Here is a 19,460-nt window from a genome sequence, read left to right as displayed (position 1 = left end):
AACACTCTGGTTGTGAGATTCCATGGTATATGAATATATTCAAGACTTCTATATTTACGTTACATAGGCAGACAGCCTGGATAACATCATGCAACGGCACAGAAAACCGTGAACGTTAGCTTGAAACCAGGAGATTCATCATCATTGTGAACTGTAAATACTCACTTCATCAACATGGTCAAGGTCAGTGACCCACCGCAACATATAGACAGCGAACACTTTAATCTACGACCTAACCAAACACTCAGTCATCGCACGCATATCCGGGTTCAGGGCAAACATGTACTTCTTCCCTGGTCCAGCATTTTTTGAGAAAGCAGAAATTTACAATCACTACACTTAACCATGTAGTTTTAGTCTGAAAGCACATGCTAATCATCAAACCAAAACATTTGGAAGAGATTATGCAGTCACAGGACCTATCAAAGTGGTGTCCCTCTAAGTACAAAATCAAATGCCCTCCACTGATCAACATAGACGACAAGCAGCTTCTGATATAACTTGCAATTAAGCTCATCAAGGATACAATTACCAATATTTCATCTGTTTTTGACGTTGTAGATGTGAAACCTAACTGTCGAGACTCCAGATGACAGCAGGTGGCACTTCATGCAATCCTCAAATTATATCATCGCCTCCCACCTTCAACAGTCCACCACTAATACAGTTCAGTGACTTTGCCATTCTGATGTGTGCACTGGCAACTGAGGGACTTCAGATGCCTTTTATTTGTTGTTAAAGTCCAGCTTTCTGACGAGCACAATAAAAGAGACATTATTTCTGCCTTCATCTATATCTTAAATGTAACGTTGTCTATACAGGTAGTCATCTACTTACGATGGAGATGCGTAACGACGACTCCATCTTAAGTCAAAAATATCGTAAGTCGAAGATGGCCTAGCCTACCCAGGAGTCTTAAAGAATGGTGATAATTTAACAAAACAGAGCAATTTACAGTACCGTACTGTAGAAACTATATACTGTATGTATTAATTGCAATACTGTATCTTCTTGGTTCTTTCGGTAAAGTCACGTAGAAGGGAAATAATAAAATAATCAAAACAAAACATAATAAAATAAAATTCTCACGACATTTCGGCCACAACACAAGCAGCCGTCCTCAGGTGAAGAAACAGAGCTGTCGGAAAGACAGCACTGTCGTAATATTTCCCTTCTACGTGACTTTACCGAAAGAACCAATAAGATGAACAGGGGCAATTTTTATAGATAAATTCGAATAGGAACCACGAATAGAGCTCCAGACATCACCTCATGGATAAGAGCAGTTTTGCTAGATTTATCGAAATGATGAACCTGCCATCCATATGAAATGCTAAGGAGGAGATTTTATAAAAATGTGCTGCTTTTTTGTTATAAAGACGAGCTGAAGCAAATGCCCAAGTACAAGGTTGAAACTGGAGGAAAGACAAATAGAAAAACGCCCTTGCTTGACAAAGTTTGAACAGTAAATATTACTTCAGCTATTTATGCCTCAGTGATCTATAGGGATAGCACCAGTGGTATTGGCAGCTCGCTGCTTCTTAAATAACACCCCCAAGGCAATGCAAATAGTTTAATTGTAGTATTGTTTTTAAAACAATAGGCTTGAAAGCGCGATTCAACTGATTGATGCTAATCAATGGGCATTTCAACTGGGAAGATTAGATTACTCATTGGCATTTCGTTTCCCATATAATCAATTGCTTAGCTCTTGTGTCCATTGTCCGTATTTGCTGAGTAACATCGGGTCGGCTGATCAACCTTTGAAGACAATGGCCATTTTAAGTAATTTCTGTTTCACCGGAAGGTGAGGATCACCCCATCTGTAGATCGGCTCTTTTTATCACCCACTTATATTTCAAATAATTGGAAGATGGTGACAGACAGAATGAATATGATGGTTAATGGGAAGACTCTGATTCAACTTTTAATGGAGAAGAGAGCTTGAGCATTGAATGCAATGTGCTATTCTTGATTTGTTCATTAACACATTTTCACACTTCTGGGAGGTAGTGTACCGTGCCATAATTAAATGCAATGCTCTTTTCACAGCCTGCTTGTATATGTTGTCCTATTTTTACTTTATTATGGATAAGAAATATTACCAAACAAATTAATCTGATTATCCATGATACTGCAAATAATACGTCTAGAGTAAGGTTTACTCATCCACAGGGGTCTCCCAGGTCTACCATAAATGACAGGAGCTTCACCACAGCACTGTATACATATAATATGAACATAACTGCTTCAGATACCACTGGATGTCGCCTTGCCATAACCAGGTGTCAAAACAGATCTCACAGAACCTAAAGATTCAATAGTTTTGCACTCATGCATTGTGAAACTACCCCTTCACAAGGCACACAACGAAGATATATCACTCATTAGACTTCCTCGTCCGATATATAAGTTATTGTAGAAACTGAATACGAGATCATATGTATACAACTGGTGGTTGCTTTTGCACTCCTAATTGTCAGTTGTTGTGACAAGATGTGTTCATATCCATTTCCTTCTATAAACCCTCAAGGCCAGTAATACGCTTTTCATTAATAATTTCTGCAAAGCAGACATGAATATTCATAATAAACGTTTTTGGGTTAGATCGCGTTATTTATGTGTCGTAACCCTCCACCACCCGACATGGCCAATCAGCAAAAAAGTGTCACGTTGACAAAAGACAAATAGTTCACTACTTTATCCCACCGGTGTGTTGAAAAGTGAAACCACAACATTTAAAATTTTTGAGTAGTACGACGTTTTGCTGGTAATTGCATCCAGCATCGTCGGGCAATTCGCCAGAATGGTGAGGCTCTGCTCTTGCTCCCGGTCTTAAATAGAGCAGCAGCAGGATGACGTCATCATTTAACATGACACTTTTTTGCTGATTGGCAGTGTCGGGTGGTGGAGGGTTACGACACATTTATAAATAACGCGATCTGACCCAAAAACGTTATTATGAATAATATTGGTCGCGAAAGCCTACGTGTTAAACAGACATGAATAACTGTCGTTCGTGGCGTACATTTACACCAGTTTAGTTCAGGAAAATGTTCAAGGAGGGATCTAGTCTAAGACATACTAATCTATAACTTGCACATGATGGTCTTTAATGTCACAACATAGAATTTATTAAAGTTTGTCAAGTGAATGGGAATCAAATTGATGAGTATATACTGTGAAGTATGCTAGCTACTTGCATATGTATCTATTTTGTAGTTCTGTCAATTCATTAGAAATTGATAGAATTTTAAGTTATCATTTTAGAGATTCTAATATATTTAATGGTGATGTGTATATATATATAAAACATGTCCACCTGTGTTCAATGTTTTATGAATAATGCTGTTTTAAAATATAATTTTGCTATTTGAGCATCTTCAAACGGACATCTTCAAAGGGTAGTGGTTTATTTATTTACCCCAGCATCTGGATCGTTTAATACAGAAAACTGACCTTTTTAAAGCGTACTCGTCCTTATAAAATGTCACCTCTAAAACAGGCTCATCCACACTGTAAATTTTGCATCTGTTGAGCATGATATCCAAAGTTCTACATAATTGAGTTTCTTATATATGTCTAAATGCAAAGGATAATGTCATAAAGCACAGCTTTAGTAATTACAGTGGTGCAACATGAATGCCCAGAATAAGCACCCCTTTCAAGACCCAAACATCGCACCTCTTGGCTTTGACATTTCTTGAAGACCCTGGTGTACATACTATCAACTGTATCAGAACATCAACAGGCCGATGCACACATCTTTATGAATGGGAAGTTAAAGACACAAGCCCCAGTAGTGCGATTGTGGCAATGCAACCCAAACGGTGGACCTGACATTCGTAGTATGGGCTCCTCCAATGGAGGAAGAACAGCAATAAGTAATATTAAACAAAAACTTTTTTTTTTAAACACGCTTTTATGAAATGTATGAGTAATGGCAGAACTCCACGACTCCAGGAAGTGCCCCCGAAGCTTGCCATAACGTACGGGACCGTGGCCAATTACAGCCAACGTGAGTTGAGCGTGGACAATTAGACCCAAGCCGAAACATAACATTTGAAAAATAAGGTTTAAAAAAATGTAATTTTATTTTTAATGATATAATATAGCATTGCCATCAGTATGACATAAGTATACAAAGTTTGTTGTCGATACCACATTGGGAAGTGGGTTAAAATTGAGTTACAAGATTTGAGGATACAACGACAACAACAGAGTGAGTTAATAAAAAGCGTGTAAAAATACGCAAGCTTTCTCCTGAAACCCTCTCATGGCTAGCAGACCTCGACATTGCTATTAAGATCCTAAACATATTGCCATACGCAAGAGAATAATTACACTCAATCATCTGGAACTAAACAATGTGGAAGAAAGCACCGAATAGTTTGCATTCATTTAATTGTAATCATGACGATAGAGTCGCGTGGTTAGCACACTGTGTTCTAAACTCAGTGACCTGAATTCAATGCTCAGCTACTAGCTTTTTTGCCCGTCCAAGGACGGGTGTATATTGCAATAAATCTGAAAAATTCAATAGAAAAATTGTTCAGCTCATGATTATTAATGAGGGGGGGGGTTGCCCCATGTGGAGTGACGTCACCCGCTAATGGTTATTGGGGAGGGGTGCGACATTTAGAGTGACGTCACCCGCTCATGATTATTAATGAGGGGAGGGGTGCGGCATGTGGAGTGCGCGACCTTCTTGTGCGTTCGTGTAAATTTCCACGCGGGCATGAATATTAATGAAGGGGGGAGGGGCTCTTTTGAAGTGACGTCACGCACGGATGTAGCACTGTGCTGCGTAGATTTATTTTCTACCATCACTTTTTGTAAAGAAACGTCATATTTGAAGCGACTTTGCGTAATCGACCTTCCTCTGCGTTAGTGTAAAAATCCACCCACTCATGAATATTAATAAGGGGGGGGCTCATGTGGAGTGACGTCATGCGCGGGACGGACAGACATTTATGGGTGATTATAGTAGGTAATAGCTAACATTTATAGCTTGTGATATGTGAACCAGTCCCAGGCTGTGCCTTTGGCAATCTGCACTGACCAGCGTGGAGAAGTATGGTCAAAACAACCTCCATGACCGACAGAGCATGCCAACGCCTTCATCCAGCAGTGGAATGACAAAGGGCTGTACGTTATTATAATTATTTAAATTAAGACACAACTTTTAATGATTGAAACCGATAAAATACCAAAAAGTATCTCGACCAGGCACAGCCACGTGGGTTACTGTAACGCCCAAAGTTGGGCAGAAAAAACGAACAGAACAAATATTCCTCCCGTGACTATGGGAGATTAAATGCGCATATATGGCCTTAGCCTGGGACAATTGCACGTTAAGTATATAAATCAATATGCGAAACCTGTGACGTGTGTGAAAGGGAGCACATGCCAAAGGAATGCTTTAAACTTATAAGTCAACAGTGATATGGCTTTGACATTTTCCAAAACGACCTGTACGTGCCAACTTGTAACAATGTCTTGTAAAAATGCTACGCGCAACTCAATCTTTGACACAGGTTTCCAGCTGTCCTGGTTTTCCTAGGATCATCATCTTTTTGAGCTAGTTGTCCTGGGAAATCTGCAAGTCTTCTCGGCACATTAAAAGTCCTGGTTTGCGGCTGAATTTAGACGCTATATGAATCCAAATTGCAGTGTATTGATTGTACAATATGCAGAACCTGTTCTGCAGGCTGTAACATTTGCACACAGCTGTGCTCACACTCTCACGTTCCCGTGGCACAGTCACACCAATTGCACTTCAATAGTAAATGCATACTGATGTGTGTAAGTGCATTCACAATTACGTGCAGACTAGGCTTGTGCTCCCAATTTCCAGATCAAACAGAAAAAAACACATGAAAATCAGACGTACATGCAAAACTTTCAACGACCCAAAATACATTGGTTTAGAACAAAGCACAGTATTGCGATAAAGGGACGTGAGATCACTCATGTGGAGTTACTTCTGCTGCTTTCCTGCCAAAAACGTTGTCACGTGGCGTCTCGTGACATCGCTTGTGTGACAGTACAACATATACATATATAACAGAATGTAAATTCGAAGATCAAAAAATGTTTTATAATATCTGAAACCCAAAATGTTTTAACCCGAAACTCATCATCGACAGGACAAACATATGCCACCGTAGGCAATTATATGTATGCATTCGTTGCATACCTATCTGTTCAATACAATAATACTCCTAACAACATTTCAACCATTTGCTAATCCACTGCTGAATGAAGGCATGTTCAAACCACCAATCATGGAGGTTGTTTGATCATACTTCATCACACTGGTCAGTACGGTGTAGTGAAGTTGGGCCAGGGGGTAATGGGGACTATTTCAGATATCGCCTATCACTGCTTGCCACAAATGAACCACAATACCTTCCTGATCTTGTCAAGAAGCAAAAATCGTCACACGGACTCCAGTCATCCTCATAGCAGCAGATTTTGGCGAACCATCGAACAAAGATGGTCACCGCTTCGTGCACTTTTAGGTGCGCTTCTGCAGCCATCTGTAACGCACTTCCTTCCGATATTAAGAAGCCCCTGGAGCTATGCATTTTAAAATCTAAATTGAAAACTAATTTCTGTAGAACTGCTTTTTGTGTTTAGTTTGTTGTCATTCCCCCACACCTTCCATTAGCACGGTTGGCTACGTACGGTGCGAAAGAAGTTCAACATACATATGAAGTTCAACAAACATTAGCCTTGGTGGGAATCAAACTCGGGTCTCTGGGATTGTAGGCCAGTGCACAAACGACCGTGCCACCACTCTGCTGTTGAATGCAATATACACGTATGACCTTCTATGTAAGTTATCGTGCCACCCATGTCACCCTACCTCACGATATTTCCTTCCTTTTGCAAACACATGCTGCGCGGCAGCCACCCAAGCTCCAATGACGGTTCTTACAGCATCTCATTACCTTGGTTTTGATTTTCTAATTGGACACTGACTTTGGACTGCCAGCACGTCTTGCCACCATCCAGCCCATGTGCAACTAACCACTGTCTACATTATAAATATGCAGACAACATGTCTCTTTCATCCATAATAAACGTTGTTTGGGTTAGATTGCGTAAATATAAGTGTTTCGTGAAACTCGGCTCCACCTGACAGCCAATTATTAAGGTTTGTCACGTAAACAAAACGTGCCAATTAGTTACGAGTTCAGCACACCAGTGTGTTGAAGAGTAAACCCACAGCATATACAATTCAAGTACGATGTCCCGCTGGTAATTACAACGAGCGTCATCAGGCGATAGCCTGAATTGTGGGGAATTCTTCCTGTTTCAGTCTTATATAGAGGGGTAAAGGTGATGTCATCACTGTAAGCCTGTCCTAAAATGAACAATACTTTTAAATTAACTAAATTATATCTTCATCTTAACTTTCCACATTTTCAAATCAAACTAATCTACAGCCTGAAATGGTGCATAGTCTCTTACTCTCAAACCAATGATGCTGCGACCATTCAAATGACAGTGAAGACAATTATGAATAATACTATTAAGGGGAAACACGTACATGATATTAAGCTATGATAAACAAAATGTCCTTAGTAGTTATTGTGCTTATTTACCGTCAAGCTCATTTGGAATAAATGTGCTCATGGAAAACAGAATGCAAATATGAGTTGCATCTAGAGCATCTAAAAACTAAATTATCTATGGCCTGTGTTACCTGACTAACTTACAATTGAGTAGTAATGTGGGCAACCAAAACAAATGAATATCTCTAACTTGTTAATAAGAATTAACAATATACACATTAGTTCATTCACTCACAAATTATATTCATAAGGAGTGTAACAAAATAGATGAACATCTTCATATATGTATGTCTCTCCAAGTAAAAATAACAAGATTTTCTTACATCGCCCAAGGGCCGCACTGCCTTCTGGGAGTGTGTCATTTCATCATCATCGAATCAGTGCAATGGACCTCTCAAAAGACATGTTGTCTATAGACATATTGTCTGATTGATATCTTTTGAATTCGACATATAGGTAGCAGTGAGCCATCTTTGCTCAAGCTCCATCTTGCAGCTGCATTTGGCACTATGGACCTCATGGTTCAATCTCCTGGTATATCTTGAGATCCTTGTGAACTTTCAAGTATTAGTTTTAGCCTCTGTTTAGATGATACCTCTCTGATTCCCATGTTACTATTCTTGGCTGTTCATGTTAGGCTATAAATTGGTTGCTCTTTGTTGTACATCCAGCAATTTGTTCTGGGACCAAATTTTAAATTCGAGCATTCCCCACCTACTCTCCAACATCAGTGTGTGCAATCTTGGAGACGTTATTTATCCTAAGCTCTTATTCGCTTCCAATATAATTTATCTGTGCGGGACATCCTACCTTTACCTGTGGAACATCTCCCATATCCTCCACTTCCTTGCCCCACATGCTGCCGAGACCCTGACGCCTGCCTTCACCTCAATTTAAGAATACAATTTGTATCTATTCATTGCTACGAGTCTGGCATATAGGTAGCAGAGATAAACTTTTCACTTAAAGAAGTGTTGGAATGTACTTTAATAAAGAAGGCATAAGTGTATATATATGAATAAAGAATGTGTGTAGTATACAGTGGAGTGTAAAAATAAAATCTAACTTGGGCCTTTTAGCATTTTTGATTCGTGAAAAGTATGGATTTTTGAACATAGAATACTCTAATTAGAGGACTGTATTTCATTTTACTTGTGAAATTAAGTGGGCTTGGGCAGGACACATCGTGAGAAGGGATGATGATTGATGGGCAAGATTGGTGATGAAGGTGGCAGCCAAAGGACAGAACGCAACCAAGAGGGCCGACGATTGTGAAGATGAACCGATGAGTCGGTTCGTGTGTAGAAGGCAAGATGGACGGTGAAATCGCAGAACGTAATATCACTGTGGATAGCAAAGGCATTGGAAATGTTTTACCCAGCAGCGGGTAGCCAATGGCTGATGGTGATTACATTTAGAAATGATTTATGCACATACATTTACATACTTGAAATACTAAACCGAGCAAAATAAAATACGCTTGTGAATGGTCAATAGGATTCCCTTACATTCCCCAATTGTTGATTTTGAAAAGAAACACTGGGGATTTGGACATCACTGTTGCAGGCGCGGACAGTGGAGCATTATTTCGCTTCTCTTTGCCTCATATGCATTTTGTGCGTGGAATCCTCCATATCTCCCCACCATCAGCTCCCCCCCCCAGGCAACGTAACTCCCTTAACAGTACCCCATCCTGCGTGTAATCCTGTACCACAACCATCTCCGCAATGCCAGACGCCGGTGCTAACCGGTTGCCACAAGCGCACAATAAAAGCCTGTGCAAGTTTCCAAACGATATGGCCCCCCCCCTCTAAGGCACGATCGAAACGTAAAGATGAGCATGGAGTAAGCACACAATCTAATTTGCAAACACAAATCCTACACAAAGACGACTGTAGGAGGATTTCAAAGGGCCACAGCAGAATCCATTGTATGTAATGACAACGGGGTGGTAAGGTATTTCGAATGGATGTTTGCATTGACAGTGCACGAGGACGACAACGTGGTAATGTTTTAGCTTTTAAATAAAGCTAAACGAGCACATATGCAGTACAGTACGTGCATTTGCAGTGTCTGTACCTGTGGCGCTGCCTGAAAATTAATCATGTAACGCACCTGCTCCTTGTTCCCTGAATTAATCATTTACTTTGTTCGGATAATGTTACTGCCATTCCCGGGGCCTCTTGGAGACCGGTGCGGTCAGGCGACTGGCACGTGGACACTTCAGGTATCCACGCACTCGGGCGCTCGTTAGCAAACATCTAAATTTAGCCACAATAATGAGAACTCAGTATTCATTAGGATCCGGTGGCAAAAAAACAGCGTTTGTTGTGTAACGGTGCAGTGCATATATACACACACACACACAAGGATTAAACATGTATTCAATCTTGAAATTGGAGAATTCAACTTGATCGTTCAGAAAACCGTTCTGATGGAATTGAAACATTCATTAGAGCTTTCGATTTGAAACTTTCGTGACTGCAGGGATTCATATTCTTGGTTCGTATTTCTCTTCTACGTGATTTTACCGAAAGAACCAAGAATATGAATATTTATCAGAGCTGTTCACTCCCAGCTAGAATCTGCACGTTTGCTCTAAACACAGTAAGCAGCTGGCACTCAGATACAAATTATGGATTCATAATTTATCGTATCGTCAACATGCTTAATTTACATCACTGAGATTAGAGCTTGATATTTTAGTTTTCCAGACATCCCATGCTTTAGAATTATTATATGAAGAGGCCTTACTAAAGCTGACTAGAAGCTTTTGTGACTGCAGGATTTCATACTCTCAGGTTCTTTCGGTAAAGTCACGTAGATAGGAAAATAAAGAAATACTAGATCACTACGTTTCCATCGCAACAACAAGCGATCGTCCTCAGGTGATCGCTTGTTGTTGCGATCGAAACGTCGTGATCTATTATTGACTTATTTGTCTACGTGACTTTACCGAAAGAATCTAAGAGTCTGACGAAAGCTACTACGCTAAACATGTTTGAGTTTTATCAAAGGTCTGTATTACGTTCCAATACGAGTATGGACATCAAATATAAAATGTGCTTCTGAGTCTTTTGTATATATATTTACTTCAAAAGTGAAGGGTAATATAAACAAATTCATAAATCAATTATCGATCACCTGAGGCGTGATTATTGGTAATCTGTGGAAAGGCGCTTCACAGCTCATTGGATTCCTCAAGTCTATTCTGATTCTGACTGACTGACTTTACGAGGTGGGAACTATGGCTTAAAATAGCACCCATAGATATGCTAGATTGTGGTATATACAGTATAGTAGAATACATACGCTCATAAAAGACACATGTTAAATAGTATGTATTAGATATGTAAGTAACGATGCACATACCAGCAATTCAATGAATTGTCACAATTTTGAGTTGCAATTCGACTCAGCAACACTTTTTTTAATAATGTTATTTATCCATTGCAGCCTTTGCACTAATAATTGAGAATTATTTATCGCATTCGTTTTTTTTAATGCCATTCTTACAGGGCAAGGCTCTAACAAATGTGCTTGGTTCACAGACACAGTTCGCAACAGTTTTAGAGTAGGTGGCCATGTTGCTACGTGCAATCCCGCTTGAGTACAGTAATTTGCAGGTGATTTTGGAATTTGGAAAATTTGGAACACGACCCCAGGACACAATGGCCTACCCTTTTTCATATGATGTCACAGGATCTCGAACATCCACTGTGAAGTGGATGACGCATATTTTACAGTGACTACAATACAATCTCTACTGCGCTGCCTATCCCAATGCTCTTGGCTGTTTCCAGGGCAAATTGTCTGTCTCACTGAAACGGTGTCTTGTTTGTATTGTCGGCTTCCTCTGTTCTCGTATATCCTCAAGATACATTTCCACGTTGTGTCCATTTTACGTAATATAATAGCATCTTACAATTGTGATTTAATGCGTGTATTGTGAGCGTACACATCTATTTTAATCTATGAATCAATAGAACGTTACAGGCCTGGTAAATAGATGGGCCAGCAGAAACACATTTGCCATTCTGCAGTTCGAGCCCATGGCTTCTCTGGCTAATTCTATAGGCGTATTAATCGTAAACAATGCGTGCCACTTCTGATTATCACGAATGAAGTGCAACATACAGTACATAAATTCAAAGTGGGCATTAAAGAGCCTGTGATATTAAAATAAATGGTTGGCCATGTGTGCCAGCATCATCATCCAAATTGTAAAAAAAGGCTTTCAAGATACTTAATTGCATATTAATCGTTGCTGGTACAGCTAAAGCTTATCAGGACACACATGAATAAGAGTCTTGAGATTCAGTGAAACATTCCTGGGTAAACAAAACATAATCATACATGGTGTGACAGTTGAAACAGTGGGCAAGTTTCTTAAATCCACTCCCATATGTCCACTCAGCAGTATAAATGGTACACACCACAACTAATCAATTGGCAGGTCACAAAGTAAAGCGTGGATAGTCCCACCTCTTTTAATATACCTATTCAGCATGGAAGAGTAAGGAAAAATATCCACTGGAGGGGCTTTATAGAGCTCCACCTTATGGAAGCCCTTTGTCCGGCAGTGACATGAGCAAGCAATTGCAAGGATGCACCTTTAACTTTCTTTACCATTTACACAGTAGCTGTATGTGTACTGTATACTGCACATTGACGTATCAATGTAGCCAGGGACTTATGATGTATTCTCAGGAACATGCTCAATGTCATGCCATGCAATGGGTACGATGGAAGCCCGTAGGTGACATACCTCGGGCAAGCTGTGCTGCTTTCTGGAGTGGGCGAAGGTGGAATGGGAATGATACATGGGGAATGAGTTTTGTTGCTCACTTGGACAGTAGCTGCTGTTCCGGCCAAAACATTTACAGCGCCGGCAAAAGTAGATCATCTGTAGGAAAGCAAAATAAAAATGTGTGAGTTATCATTCAAAACATACAAAACATATACAGTATTATCAACACATAATGTGTTGTTAAAATGTCTAGTTAATATATGGCCTTTGTTATTTTGAACTTACTAAGATAGACTGGTTCGTAGCAGATATCACTAAACCCTGGGATGTTTGGAGACAATCTACATTTTGTTGTTGTTGTTGGTGGTGTTACTTGCTGACCCGCTCCTACTGGACATCTGTGAAAAAGAGCCTCATAGCTCATTGGATTCCTCCAGTCTAAATAAAGATTCTGATTCTGATAATCCCGTATTGAAAATGTCTAAACTATGGCACAGTCAACTTGTTAATGATATGTTTTGGAAAAAAAAAACCTCATTACATTGAGGTTAAACTTGTATTGTTGTCTCTGTTTTGTAACAGTGAACAGATTGATCTGTAATGAATTAAAAAGACAACCAATTCCCTTGTCATTTTAAGAACCTCAATGAAAGTTAATTCGTGTTTTGTTTGGACCAACAGTTGGCATCCAATTGTCACATGCACGTTTTAGACCCTACATATTTTAATAGTATTTTATTCAGGCTTTCGCCAGGTAATACAAATACATTTAGAGAAAGGTAATGAGCAATCGTGTTCTCCTGGCTACTTAAAACAAGAAAATGGGTTTCAATTTGCAATCAATAATAATATTTTTTTTATGAAATACAAGTATATAACTTGGTAAGAATCTGAAATAAATAAACAATGTGTTGCGTGTTTCCCCACCAATATGACAATATGGTAGAGCGGAATTGGCCTGCTATCTGCTGGTGTCAGCAACACACTTTATGAAAAAGTAATTGGAAAATGTAGTTATTAAAAATATTTTGTATCCAGATACAACATTTCATAGACCTAGGTTAAAGAAAGAAAAAATCTGAAAATTTGTCTTCCAATCAACAGTTTTATTTTTAGGATTTAACATCTGCTAAGCAGCCTGGAAAACCCACCAGTACAAACTGTCGTAGGCCTTAGTCTATATTTAAAAAAAGGTTAATACATTTTTTGAAGACTAACCCTTGCAGAATATGATACAAATTTGATGTAAGTTCACTCATTCCGGGCTATATATTATTAGATGTGCTCGTGGCATGTGCACCAAATGTGCAAAATTTATATCCCATAATATCCTGTGAATGGTGTCATGTGGCTTATTTGAGAACTCCCAAGAAGTGACATCACAAGTCTTTATCTCGTGCTTTTTAAGGGTCCACCTTGGACAATCACTGTACTCTGCTCCATTCAGCTGCAAATGCAAGTGAGTAGTTTGCCCTGCGTCTCTCCGTAAAATACAATTTGCTTTCCGAGCTGGGTGAAGCTGAATTAATTTAAAGCCAACATTTACATCGTCATTGTGTATGCCTCAGTAAATAGGCGGAGACAATCAATTAACCACACATGAGCACATACTTTTACCTGACATCAATTTGAAACCAGGATTTCAGCAGCTTTAAGACATTTCACAAATATTAACCTGTACATGGCTAAACAACAGTTAACTTGCTCACTCTTCATTATATAATTACAATGGCGAGAGTACTGAATAGTGATCACAATAAAGAGTAAAATGAGAGCAATGAGTGCGCCCAGGCTTACACAGCCGATGAAAAGGAATATGTTGATGAAGAGGATCAGACTCGTCATGACGATGAGAGCGATGCCCCAGTCTGGGAACAAGTTCGGAGCGCTTGTCGTTGGTGTGCCTTGACAAAAAAATAAAACATACATTTTTAGTTTTAGTGTGGGCTTGCGGTCAAAAATAAAATATTGTAAATGCACAAATTGAGACATTCTATTAATTATCAGGCATTATTGTACCACTATACCTGTACATTTATGTTTAATTTCATGCATTGGTAATTTATGGGATAAAACAGTGACCGATTTAAAGAAAACAACCCTATAGTCAACCCAAGTATGTTACATGGAACACTATTTATTTAAATATATAAGAGTACTGTATCCATATACAGTTCTTGAATTAGTGTCATATCATGGTAGCGTTTTTATCACCCACATATATTTTCAAATGAAAAGGTTTCACCACTTTGGGAGAAAGTAATCTTCATGAGTTGCTGGAACCTGGTATATATTTTTTTATTATTATACCAAATAAGGCCCACTAAGCTATGTGGCTCGTTTTCAGAAGCAACCTGGCCACAAATGATAGTGGCTTATCACCTGGAAATGGAGAGCAGCCAAATACTCTCAATGCATGTTTCTATTACGTGGAAGCTAAAAACTGGGGGACCCGGAGAAAAATCCACGCGACCACGTGAAGAGAGACATGCAAACTCCAAATATACAGGCGTCAGGGTCGGGATCGAACCCACGACCTCCTGTATTATGAGCTCAATAGGCTAGGAACCCACAAGGTCGTGAAACCCTAGTCAACCAGTTGAGCCTTCAATAGACCAATGACATCCACATGAGGAACGTGAGTAAAACACGAGTAAAACATGAGACACGACAAAATATCCCTTGTTAGGTCAGATGCCTGCATTTACATGGTGTGCACTGTGGTGGCTGTAAAAAGAGGGTTAGCCGATCTGGTCTCTACAGCTGAGCAATTGGGGCAGGGTGAAAATAGGCTATTTAAATTAAAATACGTTTTTTTTTTCCTGGATTAACTTTAAGGTCCAAGTGAGTAAAGCGCAAGGGGCATTTCCCTACTTTCTACCAAGCAGATGAGGCAAGAATAGTGGGCAAGTGAACCGAAATTGTATTCCATCATAAGCTGTAATGGTCATTGAAACATGTTGCATTGATTCAGGGAGCTTGAATACTTGACTACTTTGTGAACATTTTAGTGAAATGGGCAAAACAACTGACAGCAGCCAGTCGGTATATAAACCATCATTATCAAGAACATTGTGAAAGTATGTTGCCAGGTTTTTATTTTATTTTAATGTAACTATGATGTTAGACATTGTGATATGACTGTAGCCGAAGCCTATGCACCAAATGAGGCTGTAGAAGATGAATCCATACAGAACTTGTTTGACCGAATACAATTTTTGTTGGATACAACTCCAAAGCATAATGTTGTCAATACACAAGTGGGCCCTAAGTATGACAAACAGGGGCATGTGCTTATCCAGCATGGCAAAGAACAAGAAGACATATTCTTGGGCCTTTCGGTAAAGTCACGTAGATAGGTTGGAAGAACCAATTCCTCAACCACATAAATTCCATACACCCAACCATCAAATTTACCATGGAGGTAGAAAAGGATGGCAAGTTACCATTCTTGGATGTTTTAATTGAAAAGAGACCAGATGGCCCAATGGGACACTGTCTACAGGAAAGCCACCCATACGGATGCCTACCTAAAATCTGACTCCCACCACCATCCATCACAGAAGAATTCCCTCATCAAAACTCTACACCATAGAGCTCGATGTATTTCCGACCGTCATCACCTAGCCAGTGAACTGGAACACCCCAACCGTTGGGGAAAGAACCATCTGAGGACCCAATCAAAACCATAATCTTGCCATACATAGCAGGGGTCACTAAAAAAAATCCAAAAACATGAGCAAACCCACGATCCAGGTACTATTTAACACAGTACATAAAATTCGTGATCTGATCCCATCTGTGAAGGATGTGATCCTTGACATGCAATACTCAGTTCCAACATAAAATAATAACTGAAAATGACAGATATAATCACATGCTGCAATTGATACTCAGATTGCACTGTGACCGATGAAGAGCACAGCCCTTCTATTTTAAATCCTAGGGTTAATTAGGGTGTAGAAACAATAACTTGGTTATTGCAATGATAAGAGTGATAATGGTAGGCACTTCGACAATAACCCTACCCTATAATAGTGACAAGAATTAGCCTTCACGATGTCAAATCTATTGATGGCAAACTAAATATTGGGAGTGTGGGTGGTGCTCTCAGCGAGTCAACCCAGTCAGTTAACTTGTAACATCTGGGCCTGTCCCATGACCTCCTGCCAGATAGACTTCGCCCCGTCATATGGCCTCAAAATACACCGAGTCTGACACGAGTGCTGTGGTGACATCACCTCCTCCTCTTTGTGGTGAAAGGCGGATGTTGTTTTTGTGTGTACGTGTAGGTGTGTACGTGTAGGTGTGTATGTGTGTGTGTATGGGGAGCGGTAGCGTAGCACTACGAAGCCGGCCACTCGAGTTCGATTCCCGCTCACGGTCAACACCAGTGACGATTATCTAAACCGGTTCTGGGCATCCCCTAGGTCGACTCGGCCTCATATGAGTACCTTATGCGATGTGTAAACATCGCCACAAGTGTGGTGTTGGCCACCCACCCCCTCATGTGCCATGCCGGCTTTCATAGGTACTCGCTAACAGTATTTGCCCCACCATTCTGTTAAGGCTATACGGGGGTATTTGTCTTTGTGTATGTAGGCATGCATTTCTGCCATTTATGTCTTTGTACAATAATTTGTGGGCGTATTAATGGGTTACGTACATTTATTGTGTGGGAATGTAATATGGTATATATTAAGTAGGTTTACTTAAAACAAACATACATTGACAAATGTATATTTTGTATATAAAAAGTTATGTCATCAGTTTATTTTTGTTTTTCACTGAAATAAATGTATAGTTTCAGATTTTGTATTTTGGAAAAATCCAAGGGAGACTTTAGACGTTTCGATATACAATCAGAAAACTATGACTTGGAATTTCACCCCCCCCATTTAAGGGCATGTGGGGCACAGGAAGTTGAAAAAAGTGAGCAACTCTACTGCGACAGCAGGTGTGAGATCTAGAAGAAACTGATGATGAAACATGGTGGAACTGCATAAACTAAACAAAAATGTTTTTTATTTGACCAGGTAAGGCCCACTGAGAAGCCACCTAACCACAAATGATAGCTCAACGAAGTGTCTCATCATGTGGAAATGTGTAGAAGCCAAATACTCTGAATGCATGTTTTGAAATGGTGGAGGACCCGGAGAAAAAATCCACACGACCACGGGGAGAACATGCAAACTCCAAATATACAGGCGTCAGGCTCAGGATTGAACCCACGACCTCCTCTACATCATGCGAGGTAGTTCACATCTCGCCACTGAGAAGTAGGAGGCAGATAACACAGACCTGAACAAATGTTATCATATCATTACAAAGAGAGGATACAGAAAACATGGGAGTAACTCTAGAGGGAAAAGATTGTTGATTAATCCAGGTAAGGTGTTCACCGGTGTTTTGAATATAAGCAAATGTAAGCTCGCTTCATGGAAGACCAGTTTAGCATGGAGATATACTATGTTTACTGTTGGCAGCGAATTAAGAAGAGCTGGGAATATCTAAGGATGCATTTCCAAGACCTTAAAATAGCATATCATTTTGTTTGCAGAATATTGCAAAGTTATGGAATTATCAGTAAAGTAATCTGACTGCCTTAGAACTTGTAGAATGGAATTCCAGCATGTGTGCAGTTAGATGGAAATAACAACCTTTGGAAATAGAAACAACCTGGACTGGTTATTATATAAAGCACAATATGGGAAAGTTTCATGAGTTTATAACAGCTCAAATTAAGAAAAATATTCCGAAAATGGCCTTCAATTCCTATAGCAGATACATTTTTTTGGAATGGGAATGTTATTTAGACGGATGGCGCAATTTCTTATCAAACAGGTTGCAATAAAGAGTGAACTTTATGATTTGATGCCTTTTTTAATGCGCAGCGGGGATGAGCGAAGGGTGTTGCCACCTCATTGAGTGTGTGACATGTTTAATGTGTCATGAATTGCACAGATGTGTGCACATACACTGACAAAACCCAATAAGGCATTACTTTACAGTCTCAAGTATTTTAGCGATTATAGTGTACCACCAAGGTGAATATAATCAAGTTTACCATTTCCTCTATTAAGATATTGCTTTCAATTTGGAAATTTGACACACATCCCTAGACATGATCCTCCTGAGTAATAGCCTTGAGACTCGGTGAGGCTTATCTGAATTAACAAAGGGCATTACTATTATACTATACTAAAACCATATTAACTATATGGGTCAATGTGTACTATGTGTACGTTCATTAGGATTCAAGAGTGATGGATACGGCTTTTGGTTAAAAAAAGCCACGTCAATCGAAAGAGGCAGAGGATATGAAACATTCACGCAGTGTTGCTCCCTCTACCATACAGTACCATGGGCTTTACGCTGCCAAGCAATTCAAAAACAAATCAACAATTCAACAAGCAACAATAACTAATCAACAACTACATAATGAAACAACATTACCATCGAACAACTGGCACAACAATCGCCTGAAAAAATAATCAATAACAACAATGAAACTGCAATTGAAGAAAATATACACGTACTCAACAGCATCCTACCCAACAGCAATTCAATAACCCACACACGCAATCAGGTGACAATAACGACTTACTGCACGAAACAGCAATCAAGGAAACAACTCAACAACCAATGCCAATCAACCAATGAAGAACGAAATAGCCAGAAACACATTTTTGAACAACCAAAGAAGAGATTATTGTAATAACAACCAAAACACAACCATAAATAAAGATAAAACTTCAAATGTAACCAGATGCTTAAATTGAGAACATGTTTTTTGATGTTACTACATTTTGGATATTTCATAGTGGTATCCTGCTGTACGGAATCAACAAACTCGTTACCTGGCAAGTGTAATAAAATTGCGTGAAGTCACAGGGGCATATTTAACGTTACATATACACATTAATTGTCAATTGTTCGTATAATACATGGTCAAAGGTAAAAAAAACGAAATGCTGATCAAAATTTGTGGATATAAAAATGTAAGTAAGTTGCATTGCCTGTCTAAAGATTAAATGACAAAAATAGTTGGTAGCATTAAAGGGTTTCTTTAGAAAAGCATAATTGGCAATTTTGTTTTTCAAAATTACAGAGGTCACGAACATTTG

At 39.4% G+C, this 19,460-nt stretch overlaps 1 protein-coding gene across 3 annotated transcripts in view; it reads right to left on the bottom strand.

Annotated features, from left to right (window-relative positions):
- LOC144953815 (uncharacterized) overlaps positions 1-19,460 on the bottom strand; it is a 55,740-nt gene that overhangs the window by 17,339 nt on the left and 18,941 nt on the right. For 2 of the 3 annotated variants that reach the window (XM_078884471.1, XM_078884461.1), the window contains exons 7-8: positions 14,131-14,237; positions 12,352-12,489 (exon numbers count right to left, since the gene is read on the bottom strand). In XM_078884471.1, the coding sequence (XP_078740597.1) occupies positions 12,352-12,489; positions 14,131-14,237 (245 nt within the window). The remainder of the gene's footprint in view (positions 1-12,351; positions 12,490-14,130; positions 14,238-19,460) is intronic. The other variant, XM_078884477.1, reaches the window with a different exon arrangement.

Source organism: Lampetra fluviatilis, chromosome 3 (assembly GCF_964198595.1).
Source record: "Lampetra fluviatilis chromosome 3, kcLamFluv1.1, whole genome shotgun sequence".
Taxonomy (NCBI): Eukaryota; Metazoa; Chordata; class Hyperoartia; order Petromyzontiformes; family Petromyzontidae; genus Lampetra; species Lampetra fluviatilis.
This window is presented reverse-complemented; position numbering and strand designations above follow the sequence as displayed.